The following is a 17,833-nucleotide window of genomic DNA, read 5'->3' on the forward strand; positions in this document are numbered from 1 at the left end:
TGTTGCTGAGGTCTTGATGTTTTACCCCCTGAAGGTTAAAGGTCACTCTATTTTGGGGTTATTTTTGATTGGCCATTGTGTTAGTATTGTGGCACAGACCTGGAAACTATAATTGTTGAGTTATTATAATACAGTATAATTAATTTAAAAAAACAGACAGAGCCTTGGATATGAAAACATAAGACTTGTCTTTAAAATTATTTAAAAAGTTGATAAACATTAAAAGATTTTTTTTTTATCTTTTAAAAGGCATTTTTTAATCATTAATTAAATGTATGCTTCATCTTTTATTTCAAATTCAATTAGAAAAATAAGACTCTATAACCATTCAAATTAAATTACACAGAACGTTTATGATATTGTTTTAAATATTTTTTGAATATACAAATAAGAAATGTTGGGGGGAAAATTATTTGACTTTTGAACATGAAACTATAGACATGTTACAGTAGTGGTTGTATACAAATGCACAATGAAGAAGATTCAACAATAACAGTCTATTAATAGATCCACAGGCAAGGAAATCCACAAACTGGTAAACAGGAAGCAGAACCACACATATCACGAACGATACCAGACAACACAGAACTGAAAACACAAGGCTTATATACACAGGCAAACGAGGTGGGTGATTGAACACAGCTGGTGGTGATAATGAAGGTGATCAGTAACTATGGTAACAAACTATTGGCGGGAAATAGTGCAACACAGAAGTCCAAAACAGAGTGAACATGTAACAAGAGCGAGAGTGACGCGTCATAATCTGAAAACCACGCCCACCGGGGGGGAAACAATCCAACCGTCTCCATTGACTTTATATAGTGTGAGGCTGCCTCTTTGTCACTTCTGACTTATAACAAAAAACAGAACAATGTCTAAAAGCTGCTATGTGACATGGTTTACAATAAACAAGCTAAAAAAAACAGAACTAAGTTTTAAATGAATGTTTAAGGACACAAAAGGGGAAACAGGCAGTGTGACAGAGCGCAACGGTTCATAATACTATAAGAACTACATTGGAGGGGAATGTAATCGGCAACAAGTGAAATAATTATTTGACATGGTTAAAAATAATTAATGTTTTTTTTCTTTGTTTGTTTAGCATAACCTGTCTGTCTTGGTCAAGCGTAAATGTCATAAATGAACCCTGTAGGCTATATGCCAAACTTATCTGACCTCTTGCATGTTTCTCTGAGGGTTAGTGTTGTTACTGTAGTGCTTTGGCTGCTCCCACTCAGGTTGACATCATGAGATTTTTTTTTAATATTATTTCAGCATACCCCCCCCCCACCACCACCACCAATTCCTGCAACTAATTCTGTGTTTGAGACACTTCAGAAATTTTCCAAGTAAATTATGAGTAAAACATAAGCGATGAACAAGGGATTAAGTGATGAATATGAATAAAAAAGAGTGACTGATTCTGTGTTGAAAAGTCATGACATATATGAAATATTAAAAAAAAAAAAAAAAACACTTAAACACACATTTACACAGGGTCTTGGGATCCCAGACAAATTAAAGTTTATTCTGCTCATGCAATTTCAGTGACAACAGCCTTTGCAATTGACACATTCAATCTAAAATATAAATAAATAAATAAAATGACATTTACAACAAACCTGTATTATTAAAATATAAATACATTTTCATTTTCAAAATAAAGTAAAAGATAAAAGTGTCAGCTCTGTCTGGTGTACATGGATATTTATTGGCACAAGTCATCTTTGGAAAAGAATCCAGGTCATATTAGGTATGGTTATCACGTGTATAAATCATTATGGCCTATTAAGGTAATCGTTAAAATATATTTAAAGAATTAAAGAATTTTCATGCATGCAATTTTGGAAACATAATATTAGAAGTGCTTCTGCAAACTAGGAAAGTGTACTGCTGCTTTCACCACAGGAGTTTATAATTAATATTTCCACAAGTTTACATGTACGTGAAATCAAAATAAAGTAATCTGAATAGAAATTATGCGTATTTGGCATGCTGTCCGGGGGAGGGCTCTGAGCTTTGGCCCAAACACAGAGTACTCTCCCTCCTTAACTGGGATAGAAACCAGCCAGTGAGGTGATGGGGTGATGGAGGGATGCTGTGAAACTTGTCACGGGATAAAGGTGAGAGACGCCTTGTATACCGGCTTCCTCTTGCACTGATTTTGTGCCTCCCAAATTTAGTAAAATAACTTAATTTTATGCTATCATACATTGTCAACCTTATAAAACGGTACGCATTAAAGATTCTCAGTGTAACTGGTACAGTGCAGGATCACTTTTAGTGCAGGATCACATTTTGTCAACGGTAAAGCAACAATTGTAAGGTAGGCTAATCAGGCATGTTAATCTGCACATGTACATGACAAACAGGAAAGTTAAGCTGTAGTTATGATTTCCACTAACATTTGGGTTTTCATTTCATGTAACTATTGTTGGTAGTGTTCTGAATCATTCCTAGCCTTGAAATAATGTAATTCTGACAATAAAGAAGCCAATTAGAATGTCCATGTGACTTCTTGAACAAGACTAATGTGAAAGTTTGTTTCCACTTTCCCATTATTTGAGTAATGATACTGTGCGTATTTTGCTGAAGAATGGCATCCAGACCAGATGTGGACTTAATCTATATTTTTGTCTCTTGAACATTTTTTTTATGTTGTGTGCTCATAGATTGGAAACAGTGTTGCCAAATCTATGTGTAACTGCTTCTGCACAAGAGCTCATCAGTCTTCTATCGGAGTTCATTCAGATCCTGCAAGACTAATACTCAAGGTAGTTTAATGTCATTGATTATATTTATTTGTTGCACACTTTAATTCATTATAGCAATTTAATGGGGATAGCTGACATTTATCCCCAATTTATGTTGAATAATATTTGTTTTGAACACCAATCTTACCTGCAGCTTCTCCAGTTTGCCAGTCAAATTGTTAATGGGCAGAAATTATTCACTAGTCCATAATGCACATTTCAACTATTTAGTCTACATGCGAGTTTGTTTGAACACCTTACAGAAAATGCTATCTGTTTTTTTCTATGCTTCCAGAAGGTGCAGGAGGGTATCAAGTACCATTGATTCATGGTGGTATAGGTCCCCCATCCTATGATATAACCAGACCACAACTAGAATTTCTGGTGGGGTCTGGAATTAAATTTAAGGCAAATCCCTGAAATACTCAATGTGTCACAGATTACAGATCAGGAGCTTGACAGTATGGTCATCGAAGTTGACGGTCAAAATGATCTGCTTGCACCTGAATCTGTGAGGGCTCAGTTAAACTCAGCAGGTGTACTTGAACAAAGGAGGAGGGTGAGGGCGAGTATGTTTCAAACCAATCCAGATGCAGCAGTTTTGAGAGCAACATCACAAAGACTACAATGCAGAAAATACAGCGTAGCTGGCCCAAACTCTCTGGCAGATAAACGGTTATCACAAACTCATAAGGTAATGATTCATTTTCTGTACATCTGCAGAAGTCACACTAAAAGTAATTAAAATCACATTTATATATGTGTACAGTTGTTTAGATTGGTAATTGTTGTAATTGTGTTGAAGCCATACATCCTTAATGTTGACAAATATTGTAATGTATGTAATTATATTGTAATAAATATTGTAATATATGTAATTTTTGTAATACATATTATATAGACTCATAGTAAGATTTTGTGTCAAAGTATTGCATTGTATATCCATTGTAAAGTTACAAAACCCAAAAGGCTTGATGACTTTATCAGCTATGTAATCTTCCTTCATATTCATATTATACTAGAGGAAGAGCTGCATGATAATTAAAAAATATTTTGCTTTCAAAGGTGGCGGATTGTGATTCATGGATTGATTGATGGCTACAGTCCGCTTGTGGTTTCCTTGTTGCATCAAACAACAATCGCAGCAGTACAGTCCTGCAACATTTCTACACAGCAGTCACCCAGTATGGTGTGCCATCATGAGCGTTTGTGATTACGGTGGAGGGAACATTGATGTGTGTCTTCATGAATGTCTTCCATGGAATGAGCACCAGGAGTGATCTCAGAGGTCAGAGTACACACAATCAAAGGATCGAGAGATTTTGAGGTGATCTTTGGTCCGGCATGATCAATGTGTAACCATGGCCTCTTTACATTACTGGAGTCGGAGGGGATCATTGATCCTGACAATGAACTGGACATGTGGGCTTTGCAGCATGTGTATAAAACATGGATCTCAGAGTTTTCCGTCGTCACTGGAATAATCATGGCCTGCACACTGAGGGATTTAGCACTCCAGTACAGCTGTTTGTCCGAGCATGTCGCGGTTGCAGAACAAGCCCTTGAGAGTCATTCAGGGTATATTTGAAGACCCTGTCAATGCCCCAGATCCAGCAATGGCACAAGAAAGGGACCCAACTGAGAACCATAATGCTGATCCTCTATGGAGAGAGGACATTCATGTTCCTGAAAGTCTGCTTAGTCTAACTGAAGGTGATGTTCATCAACTCCAATGCTTTAGATGTCTCCAGGGATCACATGGGTGTTGACTTTCTTCAGATGACAATTATGTTCCTGCAGTTAGTGGTTCATCCATAGACTGTGGTAATATTGAAGTTTTATGTTTTGTGACATAATTTTTTAACAGTAGTTTTAAGTTCTGTGTTTTGGTATAAGCCATTGTAATCTAGTTGGTAATTCTAGTTTTGTCAATTATGTATTTTTAGCTTGTGTTTGTATGATGTTGACTGCATTGGTATGGAGTTCCTTATGCAAAGGGTAATTGGGTTGTATTTATCACAGATGAAATCTCTTTGATATTCTGCCCTCTGGCATATTAATTACCATTATTTATAAATTATATATAATGCCATGTTGTACAATTTAAAATTAATTTATTAATATGCATTTATACTCTTGTAGTTGTTCATCATATAACATATGGTTAGTAATACATTAATTTATAAAGATTTTATTATTTAAAAAGACTTAATGCATTTCTAGATGTTTGGTTTCATGCGTTATATGATGTACATAGTTAATTATATAGTTAAAGTCTTGAATATGATGTTTTACAATAGGTACATAATAAAAAACATAATTACATGCAAAATATTTTATGTGACTCTGGGAAACCCTGCCACAACAAACATGGTCTGCATAGAGTACATAGCTACAGTCATCATGGAGAAAGATCAGCGCTCATGCTGTTAGATCATGTCAGATCAGAGGTACAGATCACGTCTCATAAGTTTAAGATCACAGACGAATGCTAACTTTGATAGATTGATAGGACAAGCAACTCTGGCAAATGAGCACCGAGAAGACAGTCTCACTGAAAGGTAATTTGGCATTACTGTAAAATAATGTATAGTCATTAAGATAATTGCAAGAGAGATTTTTTATTTATTTTATGTATAACCCAGCCATAAATTTTGTTATGAATAGTTATGTTATAAATTATGATTGAAAATGAACATGCAGCGCACAGTGTTGCAAATTGTTTTCAGCTTAAAGTAGCTAAAACTGTTCACTAAATAATTAATAGCAAGTCCACTGATCTAAATTAATTAAATAAAGATCAGTGGGCGAGTCACGGAATCTAGATAATGTGTGTCCAAGAAGTTAATCTAGATTTGTCGCTAGGCTTTTTAAAAAAGTCTCAAAAGGGCGTGGAAGTCGGGAAGAACTGCTAAATTGGCAGCACTCGACAGACGATCACTTTTATGGCAAGACAGCTGTGCTAAAATAAATGTTCAATCATGTGAGTGTCACTGAAGGGTTCCTGCTTTAACGTTAGTGATATTCTAAAACAAAATATCCAATTTTGTGTAACTTTTGTACTTGTAGGTGTGACGAGCAGGGCGGGCGAGAGCCGTGAGGGAACGGCGCGAGGCCGGTGACGCGAGTGATAATGAGCGTCACCTGCGAGGCGTGCCGGCCTCGAGTCTCTCACGGAGGAGCTCCGGAGGCATAAAAGGAGGAGCGACATCAGTGAAGGACGAGAGAGGACCAGGCCTGGACTTTATGTTATGTTTTATTATGTTTGTGTGGCCGGCAGACGTCCGCGAGGGTCTGTCGGCATTACTTTCGTTTTGTTCTTTGTTTATTTTATATTAAACTTTTGTTGAACGTTCGCCGGTTCCCGCCTCCTTCTTCCCATATCTACTAACCTCGTTACATTGGTGCCGAAACCCGGGAGGAAGGAGGGACATGCTGTCGAAGAGCCCTCGCTGCTGAGGGGGATCGCGGTGCTGCGGAGTTCGGGCAGCGCGGGAGTGCGTGTAGACCGCGAGAGGCTGCCCGAGGCGGTGGTGCTGGAGCCTTGTGAAAGGTGGGACGGAGACCCGGATGCCGTGCTCCTGGGACGAGGTGGGGTGGCTGCCGTCCTGGACCTGGAGGGAGCGGAGGAGTCGCCGCCGTCTGCCGTGGGCCGGAGCCTGCTGCCGTCCGCCATGAAGGGGAGGAGCAGGGGACGGGGGACTCGCTGCCGGCTGCCCTCAGTCGGAGGAGCCATCGCCGGCCGCCAGGAGGCGGTCGAGGATCGGGCCGTCCACCGAGCGTCCAGTGCCACCGCATGGCACCGCGAGGAAGAGCCTCCCGGCTGGCTGAGGACCGAGCGGCAGTGTGTCTGGGAACCGGACCAAGAATTTTTTTTTTTTTTTCTTTCTTTCTTTTTCCTCTCTCCCCTCTCTCGTCCTGTCGCTCCCTTGCTTCCGTCTCCTTTCTCTCGTCTCGTCTGTCCTTACCCCCAGGTGCTGCGGCCGCCGAGACAGGCCCCGGGGGGGAGTAAGCGCAGTCGCGGGAGTACCCCCCGGCCTGCGAGGGGCGTTGGGGGTATGTGACGAGCAGGGCGGGCGAGAGCCGTGAGGGAACGGCGCGAGGCCGGTGACGCGAGTGATAATGAGCGTCACCTGCGAGGCGTGCCGGCCTCGAGTCTCTCACGGAGGAGCTCCGGAGGCATAAAAGGAGGAGCGACATCAGTGAAGGACGAGAGAGGACCAGGCCTGGACTTTATGTTATGTTTTATTATGTTTGTGTGGCCGGCAGACGTCCGCGAGGGTCTGTCGGCATTACTTTCGTTTTGTTCTTTGTTTATTTTATATTAAACTTTTGTTGAACGTTCGCCGGTTCCCGCCTCCTTCTTCCCATATCTACTAACCTCGTTACAGTAGGGCACAAGAGTTCAGAAATGAGACGAATCCAAGGCCGCCAAGGAGAAGGAGGAGGGTAACCATTCCCCCGCGGATGTTAAGGATACGCTTGGGATTTATAAATGAGGGAACCAGTCGACCGTGAGCATTGCATTGATGGGAAGTTTCAACAGGTGGAGGTCAAAACGAACAGGGATGGGGCAGTACTTATGATACATGTGTTTCAAATATGCATTTCAAATATAAAATAGGATTTTGTCATTTGTATTTGATAATACTGTAAAATACTTTTTAAGATGTCTACATGATGACATCATAAACATGCGTCCTCTGATTGGAGCCTGACAGACTGTGTTCCACTGCAGATTCTTAATGTGTCAGACCACATATTACTATATGTTATATGTTGAATTCATGTTTATTAAAAAAGACACTGTAGACCATGACATCATATCATGACCGTTGCAGCATAACCGCGGCTTTAATCTAAACCCTGTCTGTGAAACCAGCCGTAGTGTTTTATAGAGGTGTGACGAGACACAAGATTGAGTTGACAATTAATCTGATAACTTTTCCCCATTCAGCCCCAATATCCAGAGAGTGTCTTGTGTTCAAAAGGCGGTTGTGAGCTCCAGTTGTTATATATTATATTATATATATATATATTATATTATATATTATATATATATATATAAAAAAAAAAAAAAACACACACACAGATTTTCGCTATGAAAACAAAGATGCTAAAATGCATTCCTGCACAATAGTGAGCTTCACTGTTATTTCTTGTGAAATTTATTTAATCATTATTGCTATTAGTATCATCCACACTGCAGAATGCTTGTTTGTTTATTTAAGTATGTGTGGATCTGTGTAAAATATGGGATAAATCACATCCTGAACTGATTTGATACACATAATTTAATCTTTAAATCCTGTATTTTACGGGATGATGTCATTGTGTCAACCCTACGATAGCAGTGATCATTACTGAGGACGATCAGGGTTTGTGGGATATTGTAAAACATTAAAGGTGCCCTCGAATGAAAAATTGAATTTACCTTGGCATAGTTAAATAACAAGAGTTCAGTACATGGAAATGACATGCAGTGAGTCTCAAACTCCATTTTTTCCTCCTCCTTACATAAATCTCATTTGTTTAAAAGACCTCAGAAGAACAGGTGAATCTCAAAATAACACCGACTGTTACGTAACAGTCTGGATCATTAATATGTACGCCCAATATTTGCATATGCCAGCCCATGTTCCCAACATTATGAAAGGCATTAGACAAGGGCAGAACATCTGGATCTGTGCACAGCTGAATCATCAGACTAGGTAAGCAAGCAAGAACAATAGCAAAAATGGCAGATGGAGTGATAATAACTGACATGATCCATGATATCATGATATTTTTAGTGATATTTGTAAATTGTCTTTCTAACTGTTTCGTTAGCATGTTGCTAATGTACTGTTAAATGTGGTTAAAGTTACCATCGTTTCTTACTGTATTCACGGAGACAAGAGCCGTCGCTATTTTCATTTTTAAACACTTGCAGTCTGTATAATGCATAAACACAACTTCATTCTTTATAAATCTCTCCAACAGTGTTGATGCCCCAAAATAGCCAGTTAAAAAAAATGAATAAAAAAAAAATCTATGGGGTATTTTAAGCTGAAACTTCACAGACACATTCAGGGGACACCTTAGACTTATATTACATCTTTTTAAAAAAAATTCTAGGGCACCTTTAATCTGTTTCTTTGTGATTTGCTGTTATCAGACCACAGCACAGCAGATAGACTCATGTTACAGTTCAGTCTTACAGATGGAGACCGCTCCACTCTGTGATGTCACATGAAATACATTAATTATCTTTCTGTTCATTTGTGTGTCCATTGGCTTTTCATCTTCTGTTCTCCCGCGAAACTACACTTCAAAATAAAAGTCCCTATATGAATGCACAACTAATGCTAAAACACACACTAAAATATACATGATTTATTATACTAATAAAGTGAACCAAAAAACTAAACTATTCAAATAACTGAGGGTTATTTACATTATTGTTATGTGATTTTTTATTTATTTTTTGGGCTTTCAAATAATTTTGCAGGACACCAGTGGGGTTATCCTAAAGTTAAGACAGTTTTTAGGATGTTTTGTTGAGTTAGGATGTTTCTGTAATACCTTTTTCTTATCCATAGTTAAGATAATGTGCTTAAGAAACATCATTCTAATAGCTTTTGTCCTAAATGAGGTCCTAACTGAAACTGCCATAGATAAGGATCCTTTAGTAATGTGTGTGTGTGTAGTTTTTGTGTTAAAGTTTTTTTTAATTTGACCCAATTCAAAAATGTCACTACACCTGCTCAAAAGCATGTTTTTAAATTCATGATTAATGTTGCATTGCATAATGTGTGCTTATACAAACTGACAACCACAAGTTAATCGCATTCAATTATTTAATATGGACTAAAATAATTGTTTTGTTTGCAATTTTAAGGCTATATTTACATACTACGACTAACCTGACAGTTGTTTATACAGGTTTTGTAATGAAAACTAGTCTAAAATTAAGAAAACTTTAGAAAACAGTAAACATTGAGTTTACATGTGATTCACTTAAAATACTAATAATTTATTATTCCAATATCCGAATATGATACTAAATCCCACAGAAAGAGGGTTTCTATTTGTAACATCCTTCTTTTAATTTGATCACTGTACATTATAAACAAGACAAAATTCACTGAATAAAGGTTAGCCAATACAAACATATTTATAGAAAACAGTTGACAATGAATCGAAAGGACCCACAAGAGCAAAACAAATCGAATATTCAAGAATATCAAGCAGAAGTCTGACATAACAATTACACAAGGGGTTGTGTAAAGCATCCGTCATTTAACAAATTAAAAACACGGATGGACAATTCAAAATGCTTTTTGACAGAAAAATAACACAAGCAAGAACAAATTTTAAACCTAGAACATCAATTTTCATTTTACAATGATCTTTCCTTTCTGTGTGCGCGTGTGTTTGTGTTTATGAGAGAGAGCTTGCGTAGCACTGAGACAACGGTCATTTTAAATGCATAAGTAACTAATGTGCTAGTTTTCATACAAAATAAGTAGTCTATTTAACATAATTAGGTACTTTAGTTAGTATTAACACAATAACAACACATGCTACGTTTCTGAACACTGAGAATAAATAAATAAATAAACGCCTGTTTCTCCAGACTCATGCTTGTCAGTCAGTCACCGTTTTCTTCAACCAGTTTATTGAATCGAACTGTCCGAAAGAACCGGTTCGTGGAAAAGAACCGAACTTCCCATCACTACCATGGGGATCTTCAAGCCCGTCTACAATGCCGCCTGTCCAGCCTGCTCTGCCCTGGCCACTTGTTCCACTCTGGCCAAAATGGTAGTGAATAAATTATGTGGAATTAGATGGAAATGTCCTAACAGTAGGAAAACATGTATGTATTATATAAGTGTGTACTTTGGGATAACCCTTGTTTTGTTTTTTACATTTACATGTTAATCATTGTTTTCTTCTCACTTTAGATGCTGGAACAAAAAACATCCAGGTCACAGCATCAGAAGTGGAAACTTTGATCAAGTCGAGGCTCTGTAATGCTGGAGACTGTGATGAAAGAGAAGATCCAGAAGATCCAGAAGATCAGAGATCATGAGGAGATTCACTGATGTGTCCGAGAGGATTGATTTATGCTCTATTTAATGTGTTCTGATGCAGTTAGAATTGATCATTGTTCTATAAAATATTTCAATATATTGTACTGTTCAATAGTTCAGGGTCAGTAGGATTTTGTATTGGAAAAAAAAAAAAAATTCATTCAGCAAGGATGCATTAAACTGATCAAAGATTATGTTGAAGTAAATAATGTGTTTGGATAATACTTTTTGTTAGCCTACAGTTCACCTAATAGGCCTGTAGGTGGCACCTGGGCTTCATTTAACCAACTATGATATGCTGATCAAATTGTAAACGGTGTATCAATGGACTAGCTGCACGGGGCCGCCATTTTGGATTTTCGATCAGTGAGTGTACGCATATACACTTCCGGTTTCGCTTTATGGTGGTGCAGAGTGCCGGGGAAAGCCGAAAATGATCTCTTATAGTTGTTTATAGAATCTGTTATATCACTTAAAAACAACTAAGATATATAGTACAATCACACGAGCCAATGGCATTTAGATTAACAAACTCATGGTGCATACGCATATATATGTATAGACAAACTAAATCTAAAGGAAGCAAAACAGACTTCAGGAGAGGGTAACAGCACAGTAACAAACAAAAAGTACCCCTCTGAATAGTTAAGGAGTAAAACTACTTTAACTACCAAAGGAAAACAAATAAGCAACAGAAATGTACGCTAACTCCCTAACTAGCCAAAAACAGGAGAACATTTAATACAAAAATTAAATAGGCACCCCCCTCCCTACAGCTTCCAGCACATTTGAGCATGAAGATAACAATGAGTAGATGGTTAAACTCTTTAGGCTACAATAAACCTATTAACTTTGTAGAAAAGTACACCGTCTCTACACAATTATTTACACTCAATTCAGAGCAACAAACAGAGCAGGTGAGGGACACAACACTCTTCTTCTTCACGGCGGATCGCAGACATTTAAGTGCATTACCGTCACCTATCACACAAAATGACCATTGACACTCTCCCTATGATTTCTTACTCAAACTACCAATACAATCACTCTTTATTCCTATACCCTCATAGATTCTTCATAGAGTTTCATCCGGCGCTGCGTGTTCAGCTCCTCCGTCCACACTCAGCCTCATGTCAGGAAAAAATAAATAAATAAATAAAAACTATCTATATCTTGTGTAAACCAGTACTTCCCAAAAATTTTAACATTATTGACATTATATCTCTACCTGGTTTTAATAAATTTATTATCGTAAACTGCTCACTCTTATTCATTAGTTCATTCTTTAATTCATTCCTTTCAACAATGTATCTCCTACACTGCATTATTACATGTTCAACTGTTTCATTAACATTCCTCACATAGACCTGTTGGATGTTTGCTTATTAAGTGCACAGTACTGTTCAATCTTGTATGCTCCAATCTTAATCTAGTAATTATGGTCTCTTCAGATCTACTCCTACCTGACACTCTTCCTTTACCCACTATTGGCTAAATTTGAAACAAATATCTACCTTTTATATCTGAATCCCACTGATGTTGCCATATTTTCAGAATATTATTTTTGATTATTGATTTAATCTCTGACCTACTAAAAGGAATCTGTATATCAACCACTTTTCGTTCTATTGCCTTTTTAGCTAAAACATCTTTTCATTTCCTCTTAAGCCAATATGAGCCGGAACCCACAAAAACTCTACTTTTATATTATTTTGTTTAAGTGAATATAATTCTTGAATAATCTCTATTACCAGGTCTTGTCTAGTTTCTGACTTCTGCTCATTCAGACTTATTAGATCTGAGCTTGAATCTGAACATATAACTGGACACAACACTCTGGAAGACAGGCTTCAGTGTGAATGAGTCTGGGAGCTTCTTTTGAGCGTGAATCCACAACGAGCATCAGGTGTGAGCAATCATCTCTCTCTCTCCAGCACCTGGTAGAGCAGCAGAGAGACACACAGAGAAAAGGAAAAAAAAAACAGTACACAGAACAGAAAACAGATGACACAATCATGGAGCGTAACATATGTTGGACGTGATCCTTATGTTATGAAGAGGAGAGATTTTTCCACTGAATTGAAAGACTTTCCTGCCATCGAGGAGGAAGATATAGAGGATGTGAAGCTGCCATCACGCCGCGTTCAGTTCTAGTCTGGGTTTGTGTCGCGCTGCCTTTCTGCTAGTGACGTTAAGGCCATTGTTTTGAGTTTCTGTCATGATTGTGAAAAATGTCGCCATTATAGATCATTTATGCTGAATCGAGAATTGCAACAGGAGCTCAGATCATCGTTCAGGGAAAAACTGGACGGTGTAATACAATTTTTGCCTTTTCTATGTGTAAAAACACACTAAGGGAAGCAGACTGAGGAGGTGACGGGGAGACGCTGTATAGTAAATCTAATAATGTCACTGATTTAACCCACTGCCTATCACTCAATAAAATAATCACATTGCTGAGTGTTTTTGAAAGTGTTGTCTTTTGTTTGGTGTAATAATTAACATTACATTTGCGAGTTTGACTCTCACTCGACTTGTGAATGAGTATAACCTGCACACATCCACTTCAGACCTGTTCATGAGCTTCTGGTTTGATTTTGGTTGTCTTTTTTTTAAATGAATACATGAATGTGTCGGTGTCTGTCATAGACTGTAAAAAAGTGTCTGTCCGCTGAATGCCACTCCGATTCTCCTCCGTGGTCATATGAGAAAGTGAATATTTACAAAGACAACATTAAAACTACAGTTACATTTACACCCTTCTGTTGTGTATTGAAGTATTAAACACAAGACCGGAGTAATTCCTTCGATGCTCTTTTTATTTCACACATGCCAAACTTGTCTTTTCAGAACATCACCTCTCCTTCTCTTTTTCCAAGCAGCACTTCAACACTTCAACATTCCACTGCCACCTTGTGGTTAACTATGAACACAACATTTCCCCTCTTACTTGAAAGATTCTTCATATCACAGATTAGTATTCAGAACAAAGTTACTCTTGTAAGGTAACAAAATCACGTAAAATTACTGTGTACTTGTTAATAACTCACAACAACTTAACCAATGTAACTGACCTTGTTTTACTCTTTCTAATGCACAGTTTTAAGTATTTAAGCAATTACAACTGTTCACAAGCTCACAACATAACCAAACAAAGATGCATGTTTTCTTTACTTTTTTTTCTTTCATGCATGTACAACTTCACTTCACTTCACTTTAAATCATATTCCTTCAACCACGTTGGCATTCTACGCACTCTACTACTTTTCCTAAGATTAAATGTCACTGGTGCTTGCAAGTTCTCATTCTATGTGGTAACAGGGGCTGTAAAGCGAGCTAGTTTCAATACATTCCATTTCTTTTTGTCACTCAGAACGAAAGTACTCTTTCCGATTTGTTGCTCAATGTTCAGTGGTGGTGAGAACTGAGAAACACCCTTCTTCACATGCCCAGGTTGTTTCACTCTCACCTGGTCTCCTGGTTTGAAAGTGTGGTACTTGGCACCACGTCTTTTGTCAGTGTACTCTTTACTCTTGCACTGTTTGTTACTCACAGTCTCTTTCACTCTAGCACATTTGTCACTTTTGGGGCCAACAGGAAAAACATTCAGCTTTGTACGCATTTTGCGATGATGGAGAAGCTCAGAAGGTGAAACGGCTGTAGTACTGTGAGGGGTAGCTCTGTAGCTTTGCAAGAACTCAGTCACTGCATGTTTCCATGGTTTCCCCATCTGTTCCGCAGAGAGGATGCATTCTTTCAGGACTCTGTTCCACCTCTCCACAGCCCCATTGCATTGTGGAAAATAGACCGTACTACGCATGTGACTTATTCCTCTCTCCTTTAAGAATGCTGCAAACACACTGGAGAGGAATTGAGGCCCGTTATCAGTCACAACACACTGTGGATTTCCCTCTCTACTGAAAACTGATTGGAGGAATGATGTGACCACCTCAGCAGTGACATTCTGAGAAAATGCTACCTCAGGCCACTTACTATAGTAATCCACCAGACAAATGGCAAAACGACAATCAGAAGGTCCTCTCTCAAAAGGTCCAACGATATCGATCGCTAGTTTCTGCCATGGTCCAGATGGCAGGCTGACAGGCTGAAGCGGAGCCGGTGCTGTTTTAGCCGATTTGTCATTCAATTGGCACGTTAAGCAGGAAGAGACAGCCGACTGTACTTGAGCATCCATCTGAGGCCACCAGAATAATTCACGCAGCCTCTGTTTCGTCTGGACAATTCCTTGGTGTGTCTCATGTGCTAGGCTTATCATCTTAGAGCGCAATGTAGAAGGAACAAGAACACGATGTTCACCTCTCCTCACTAGCACACCATCCACACACAGTTCATCACGAATGCGAAAGAAGGGCACCAGAACAGGATCCAGGTCACAGCATTTTTTCGGCCAGCCCTGCCCGATTCGCAAGCGCAGCTGGGTTAACTCAGGACAAGCTTCCGAAGCAGCCATGAAATCCTCGACAGACAATGTAGGCAGTCCAGTAACGAAAGCAACCATCTCTGGTTCCACAGCAGCACTATCATTTCCTGTCGGTAATGGCAGCCTGGATAGACAATCTGCAGCACAATTAAGACGTCCAGGTCGGTAGATGACGTCATATGTGTAGCAAAGCAAGCGTGCCGACCACCGGGCGACCCGCATACCGGCCCGGCCAATGCCTTTGGTTGCCAATAGTGTAGTGAGCGCACAATGATCAGTTCTGAGCGTAAAGTGTCGACCCCACAAATACGGCCGCCATTTTTCTACGGCCCAGACACAAGCCAACGCCTCCTTCTCGACCGTAGAATATTTCCTTTCGGCAGCAGTAAGGGTTCTAGAAGCAAACGCTACAGTTCTCTCTACACGGTCTGGGTGTATTTGTGTCAAACACCCCCCCAATCCATAGTCAGAAGCGTCAGTCGACACTATAGTGGGGAGGGAAGGGTCAAACAACGCAAGCACCTGACTTCCAGAAAGCAGTTCTTTCAGCTCTTTGAAGCTGCGTTCAGCAGACACAGTCCATTCAAATTTAGAAGTTGACGCATCTCTAAGTAGCGCACGCAACGGCTCAGCAACAGAAGCGAAGTTCGGCAAGAACTTGCTGTACCATGAAATCAGTCCCAGAAATGAGCGCAAGGAAGCAACATCGTGTGGCGCAGGAGCCTCAATGATCGCGGACTTGTGTTCCTCATCTGGGAAAATTCCATGTTTGGAAATGACATGTCCAAGGAATTTTAAGGATGACTGGCTGAACGTACACTTGTCCCAGTTCAGTTGTAGTCCTGCGTCGGACAAGCGCTGCATGACTGAGCGCAGCGTCGCATCATGACTTTCCTGGGTGGCACCGTATACTATAATATCATCCAGGTAGTTCCTCACCCCACGTATGCCTTTCAGGACAGTTTCCATCATTTTTTGAAACGCAGATGGCGCGGAAGCAAGGCCATATGGAACCCGGCAGTACCTGAAGAGACCATCATGCGTAATAAACGCAGTGATGTCCCGGCACTCCTCGTGTAAGGTAAGCTGATGGTAAGCAGCCGCTAAGTCAATTGTAGTGAACACTGATGTGCCTCTTAATTCACTCAACAGTTCGTCCATATGCGGCAGAGGGTGGCTGTCAACAATCAGGGCCTTATTTGGCTCGCGCAGATCAACACAGAGACGTATTTTACCTCCTTTCTTCGTGGTGACAACAATAGGTGAAATCCATGGGGAAGAATCTATTTTCTCAATTATGCCATTTTGCAGTAATGAGTCCAGTTCTGCAGAAACAGCTTGTCGAACGGAGAATGGAAGTCGACGAAGCTTCTGTCGAACTGGAGTAGCATCAGGTTTGACTGTAGGCTTATGAACAAAGCCTTTCACGCACCCCACAGAAGTATCTGGAGCAGAAATAGTTTCACCAACGAGTGCATGTAGTTCGTTAGGAGCAGTAACAGTACCAAAGTGAAAAGAACAGTTCAAGGCTCGAATTAGGTCCATGCCCATCAAAGCAGAGCCACCTTTCACAACGTAAAAACAAGCGGTGGTTACCTTTTCATTCAGTGAGACGTCCGCATGTAAACATCCTAGTACAGGGCAGGGGCGTGTCTAGAGCATTTTCAGTGGGGGGGGCCATGCTGGGGCACTGCCTCCAAATGGGGTGGCCGCCAGTGACCAAAAAAAAAAGTAAATTCTACAGTATATTACATAAATCTTTGATTTTATTATTTTTTTTTTTACTTGAATAAAGTTACTTGTAAACAAATGTAGTAATAAAGCACATTTTTTATTAATTTAGTTTTTTGTCATCCCTGTATATATCCATTAAGTTAAATTTGAGAGCCAGTGTTTACTATTTTTAGTGTTTTAAAAAAAAAAAAAAACAAGTTTATAAAATAAAAGGAAATTTAATAATGAGCAATTTTAAAAACCCAGAAGCAGAAACGATGTCAACTATTTGTTTTAATAAGTAACGTTAGTTTGGCATTACAATATACAGTAGTTTTATTCCACTCTTTCAAATAATGATAAATAAATTAAAAAAAAAAAATAATTCCCCCCACTGTAATAAATCAAATGGTTTGGCCAAAACATCATAGTCATTCATTCAACATTTCTTTCAGATTAATTTACAAAAAAGCTGAGTAACCAGAGTTAAAGTTTTAGCACTGTAACAGTTCAAATGAAAACACCACAGTTTAAAAATAAAATATGGAACCATAATTGTGCTCAGTAACTATTAAAGAACAGTCTTTAGTTTAGAAACAATAAAAACAGTAGCAGAAAGAGAGGAAGACAATCGAAAAAGAAAGAAGGCAGACCTCAACTAAAACAGCTGGATTCTTCTGTTGTGGTGACTGGCAAACCGTCTAACAAAATCATCTAAGTCAAGACATTGCTCTCCTCACCTCAGTGCTTAAACTTCGGTAAAGTTGGTTTTATATTCGCAAATTCGGACTTCTGATAAATTCAGACTTTCCAAAAAATGTGCAATAAATTAATGTTTGCGAATTTTAAGC

General features: G+C 39.1%; 1 protein-coding gene across 1 annotated transcript; it reads right to left on the minus strand.

Moving 5' to 3' along the window:
• Positions 1 to 14,135: 14,135 nt before the first annotated feature.
• On the minus strand, positions 14,136 to 16,814 carry LOC125269541 (uncharacterized protein K02A2.6-like). Its single transcript, XM_048192427.1, has one exon. The coding sequence runs from the start codon at positions 16,812 to 16,814 to the stop codon at positions 14,136 to 14,138; it is 2,679 nt and encodes an 892-aa protein (XP_048048384.1).
• Between the last annotated feature and the right edge of the window lie 1,019 nt (positions 16,815 to 17,833).

This window comes from Megalobrama amblycephala, linkage group LG6 (assembly GCF_018812025.1).
Source record: "Megalobrama amblycephala isolate DHTTF-2021 linkage group LG6, ASM1881202v1, whole genome shotgun sequence".
In the NCBI taxonomy this organism is placed as follows: Eukaryota; Metazoa; Chordata; class Actinopteri; order Cypriniformes; family Xenocyprididae; genus Megalobrama; species Megalobrama amblycephala.

Bases quoted from the DNA above. Each gene is read 5' to 3' on its own strand.
- LOC125269541 (XM_048192427.1), bottom strand. From the start codon at position 16,814: ATGGACCTAATTCGAGCCTTGAACTGTTCTTTTCACTTTGGTACTGTT.